The sequence below is a fragment of the Blastocystis sp. subtype 4 genome (assembly GCF_000743755.1).
Source record: "Blastocystis sp. subtype 4 strain WR1 chromosome Unknown seqid_1004, whole genome shotgun sequence".
Classification (NCBI taxonomy): domain Eukaryota; class Bigyra; order Opalinata; family Blastocystidae; genus Blastocystis; species Blastocystis sp. subtype 4.
Genome location: NW_014568543.1, coordinates 193 through 965, shown reverse-complemented (window position 1 = coordinate 965; position 773 = coordinate 193). Strand labels below are relative to the sequence as shown.

The following is a 773-nucleotide window of genomic DNA, read 5'->3' as shown; positions in this document are numbered from 1 at the left end:
ATATATTGAATAATGGCTCATAATACGAATAGGTTAATCATATACAGTATTTGGTCAAGTGATACGCATTCACAAATCCAAACACCAGTATCATTATTGTACAAACAGTTCAAATAAGTTAAACTTCTACATGTTTTGTCTTGGTGACAGCATTTATCTTACTGGTTTTAACCACTTTCTTTCCTTTCACTCCACCAACTGCTTTCGGTTTCTTTCCCATTCTTACCAACAATATCATGACAACGATAATGATCACCACTACCACAACTACAACCACCGCTATCGCCACAACTGAAATACAAAATCCAGTGGCCTTATCCCACTCTCCATCAGTATCTCCCAGCATACAAGTACGCTTTTGAGTACCAATATAACTACCCTGAGATGAACATTCATATACAGCAACTTCACCAACAACAGTTACAGGGAATACACCATCAGCCATACACTGTCCCTTACGCACCTGAATCGATATGACTATCTCAGTGGCTGCTGATTGATTCTCAGCATAAATGGTGAAGGGTGTCAGTTCCTGTATTTCAGTAGGAGTACCTGATATTTCTCCAGTCAGAGGGTTAAGAGTCAATCCTGCAGGAAGAGTCACTCCTTCATCGATGTACCAACGTTCAACAATGCCTTTCACAGAAGGAATACCAGTTGTTACCACAGTTTCCATCACAAACACATAATGAGATGATGTGTAGTGAGCATCGGTTGGAGGAATCTGAGTACAATGATCCATCTTCACTTCACCCAACACACCTCCAGAACAC

At 40.4% G+C, this 773-nt stretch overlaps 1 protein-coding gene across 1 annotated transcript; it reads right to left on the bottom strand.

Annotated features, from left to right (window-relative positions):
* Positions 1-118: 118 nt before the first annotated feature.
* Positions 119-445, bottom strand: JH06_5845 (hypothetical protein; the record flags this gene model as incomplete). Its single annotated transcript, XM_014669163.1, has 1 exon — positions 119-445. The coding sequence occupies one exon, from the start codon at positions 443-445 to the stop codon at positions 119-121; it is 327 nt and encodes a 108-aa protein (XP_014524649.1).
* Positions 446-773: the final 328 nt, after the last annotated feature.